Below are 3,665 nucleotides of genomic sequence, written 5' to 3'. Positions count from 1 at the left end.
ATGCAGACTGAAGTGAGTGAACAAACACACTATAACATGTCAATATACATTCGATTCCGAAAATAGTTAAAACATCTTATATTTGTGAACAGAGGAAGCATTTGGTAAAGCTGTAACTCCCAAGTGAAACTCTTTCAAAGTGGATTTGATGGAGTGGAGTAGTCCCAAATCCTAAAAAATCCTATTTTTTTCAATGAGTCCCTTATGCGTGCTTCGTGAATTTAGGGCATGTGAATGTGAAAATAAAGAAGAGAGTTGGAGGATTAAACTTGAGAAATTGTCTTCCCGTACCTCGTCGTTTGTGACTCTCGGGAGCACATGCGATATGGTTTCCTTGCCTCCTGTCGGCGCCGCCTCCTTGACTTCATCGGCGCTGCCCCCGTGCCTCATTTCCTGTAGCCTTAGGGCCATGGATGCACGTGGATCCATCCTTGACCGGTGGGAGGACTATATTTTTAAGAGTTTTTTTGAATTTGGTTAGGTTTTGGGTCCTGTTTAGGAAGGCGAGGCGACTACAAAGTTGTAGCGCGTCTAGCATAGTGGGAGTTGTATATATGACGGATCACACGAAATTCGTTTGGTGTTTGTCTATGGTGGATCCACTTGAATCCGGTCTTCACTTGTGTCATCGTGTGTCTATAAGTTGGATCCTTTTGATCTACACTTCTTTGCATCGGCGGCGGTTGATGTTTTGGTGAGCTGGTCTTGTTCGGCCTTAGCATAATAATTTTTCGATTGTTTACTACAACAAGGTTTGCCCGATTTCGATGAGGAAGGGTTGATGACGACAGATGCCTTCGGCTCGCTCTAGTGATTGTAATCATCGCTAGGAGGTCAAGAGACTTGGATGTAATTTTTATCAATTCTGGTGTTTTCTGAACCGCCTTTACAATTTATATGAAACAAAAAGCAGAAACCTGAGAAGTTAATTAGCAAGGACCTGCAGGTGCAAATAAAATATAGTAAAAATATAAAAAAAAAACTGATTTTTTTTACAACACATGTTTGAATGTTTTATTCTCGTGCAAAATTTCGTGGGGAAATAACATTCAATGTACCAACAAAAATATATCAATACTCTGGAAAGGCTCATGTTTAAAGCAGTTCGAGCTGTCTGTTTTGTCTTTTCTATGCAAAGCATCGCAAACGTGATTTCTTCACTAAAATTTGTACGGGGGAGGACACTCGAGAATGTTCGTGTGCAACAAAGTTTGGAATTTTTTGCAATTTTTCCAAATTTAGTGTTCATCCAGGTGCATTTGCACCTCGGAGCGTACTTCCGATGATTTGGCTGGATTTCTTATCTGGTGTGTGAGTGTGATGGGAGACGCACAACATCCTTGATAGCCGTCCGCCCGAGGATCCGCAGGGAGTCCGCGGGCAGTATTTTTCTTGAGCCGAAACTATGTTACACTTACACAAACCTAGAAAAGTATTTGCATCACATTTGCAAAAAAAGAAAAGCAAAACCCCGGCAAAAAAAGAAGGAAAACCATGTACAAAATGGAGCTGAACGGCCGGCCTATTGCCGGAGCCTGAGAGTATCTTATCTTTGACCCCTCTCCTTCTCCCCGAGCGCCGGCTAGCTAGAGCTTCCTGGCCGCTGCGGCGCCGACGCGCCGTGGTCGTGCAGGAAGAGGCAGACCGCGGAGCAGTCGTCCACCCGTGAGGACGGGTACTTGGTCTTCCACCTCTGCACCGCCGCCTCCACCACGGCCTTGGACGCGTGCTGCTTCCGCGGCGTGGCGCACACGATGGACACCACCTCCTCGTTGCTCAGCACGTCCCACACCCCGTCCGTGGCCAGGATGATGAACAGGTCCGCGTCGCCTATCCGGTGCCCCGTCACCTGCGGCGTCGAGATGACCCCGTGGTGCTTCAGCCTCGAGTCCCCCAGCGCGCGCGCCATGGCCAGCCCCGGGAGGTTCTCGCCGGGCAGCCACACCCGCATCACGCCCGGCTCCTCCCTCAGCGCGAACACGCGCCCCTCGCACCTCTTGATCCTCTCCGCCTCCTCTGTAGGTACGTGATCACATCAAGGTGAAGCTTAATTAATTACTACATTACCGCAATGCAATGGCGGAATGGCCCATGAAAGAATAGAATGCAGTGGCCGGAGGTCTCACCAGGCAGGCCGGGCTTCTGGTCGGTGGTGAGCTGTACGGCCTTGAGGTAGCCGGCCCCAGACATGGTCGCAAGAACCGCCCTCGAGTCTCCGAGGTTGGCAATGATCAGATCCTTGCCCTGTTACCCATCAAATTCAAACACAGATTTCTTTTTTTTTTTTGTAAGATGATGTGCCCCATCGACGTGCAACATTTTCTCTTTGTGTTGTGTAATACTCGATCAATTGACTAGTTACCTGCTTGATGGCACACACTGCCGTGGTGCCGCTGAAGTTGCAGTCCATGTTGGCCTGCAGCTTGAGCTCGTTGTCCATGGCCTTGAACGCATTGGTGCAGGCCTCCCTCCACTCCCCCAGCATCTGCGACGGGTGCGGCGACGAGTTGCCGCTGCTGTCCGCGGAGGACGACGGCGAGGCGTCGCTGAACACGGGGTCGTCGGCGTCCGCGTCCGCGTCCGCCAGGAGCAGCGCGTTCCGGTGGCTCAGGACCATGAAGGGGAGGTAGTCCCTCACCAGCTTGCTCACCAAGTGGCCGCACCTGCCGTGGCCGTCGAACACGCCGCAGAACACGCCGTCCCCCATGCCGAATCCCTGGTGAAAAACAACACAAAATTCATGACAAAATTGCACAGTTGATTTTGAGATTCTGAATATACTACTGTACTATAGTATTCGGTAGGTACTACTTCCCCTTTCATCTATATAAGGCCTAATGCGTTTTTTAAGACGGTCTTTGACTATTGACAAGATTAATAGTACATGACATACATAATATGAAAGTTATATCATTGAAATCTTCTTTCATATACGAATTTGACGATATGCTTTGTGTAAGTTGCATGTCACATATTGTTGCTCTAGCATTTGGTCAAAGTTAGCCTTAAAAAACGCATTAAGCCTATATAGATGGAAGGAGGAAGTAATTAAAAACTCGAATAGTAGGTGAGGTTAGTGGTGTTCGGTAAAAGCAGTGTTTGGGAACAGTTTGGAATCTTTGGAAACACAGGAGCACATGGTGTCCCACTTTTCGATGTAGATCACGTCACATGGTGCAATGATTGCGGTGCGGGAAAAATACTGTTGGGCTGTTTGATTGTAGGCCTAGCCATGCCATACTTTGCCATGCAATGTTGTCATATTTGTCTAAGGTTAGTTTTTTAAAATGAGAGCCACAAACTTAAGAAAATCTTGCCACACTTTTTGAGTATATGTGATGTGAGACCCTAGTGTGGCTTCTCTAAAGTGTGGCTTGAACCAAACATCCATCCAAGTTGGTCAAATTTGTCTAACCTTAGGTGTGACAACCTTAAACAAACTTAGTCTCAAACCAAACAGCCCCTGTAACTGCTTTAATCTGAATGATTTCACCCTTTTGGTAGAAGGGCAATGGTTTGCACAAGGAAACTACTCCTGACATTATGAGTTTCCTTCACCATCTCTCTAACAAGAATTAGTACAAATGAAAAAGGTTCCACAATTTGTCGAGTGAACCTACTAGTTCCTGGAAACGTTTAAACACCTACTAATAAATAGCTAAAAG

The 3,665-nt window shown here is 47.1% G+C and overlaps 1 protein-coding gene across 1 annotated transcript in view; it reads right to left on the bottom strand.

Annotated features, from left to right (window-relative positions):
- Positions 1-1,323: 1,323 nt before the first annotated feature.
- Positions 1,324-3,665, bottom strand: part of LOC119316693 (probable protein phosphatase 2C 12) — a 3,645-nt gene continuing 1,303 nt past the window's right edge. Inside the window, exons 2-4 of the mRNA XM_037591052.1 lie at positions 2,363-2,716; positions 2,127-2,244; positions 1,324-2,016 (exon numbers count right to left, since the gene is read on the bottom strand). Of these exons, the coding sequence (XP_037446949.1) occupies positions 1,583-2,016; positions 2,127-2,244; positions 2,363-2,716 (906 nt within the window). The 3' untranslated portion in view covers positions 1,324-1,582. The remainder of the gene's footprint in view (positions 2,017-2,126; positions 2,245-2,362; positions 2,717-3,665) is intronic.

Source organism: Triticum dicoccoides, chromosome 6A, assembly GCF_002162155.2.
Source record: "Triticum dicoccoides isolate Atlit2015 ecotype Zavitan chromosome 6A, WEW_v2.0, whole genome shotgun sequence".
NCBI lineage: Eukaryota > Viridiplantae > Streptophyta > Magnoliopsida > Poales > Poaceae > Triticum > Triticum dicoccoides.
This window is presented reverse-complemented; position numbering and strand designations above follow the sequence as displayed.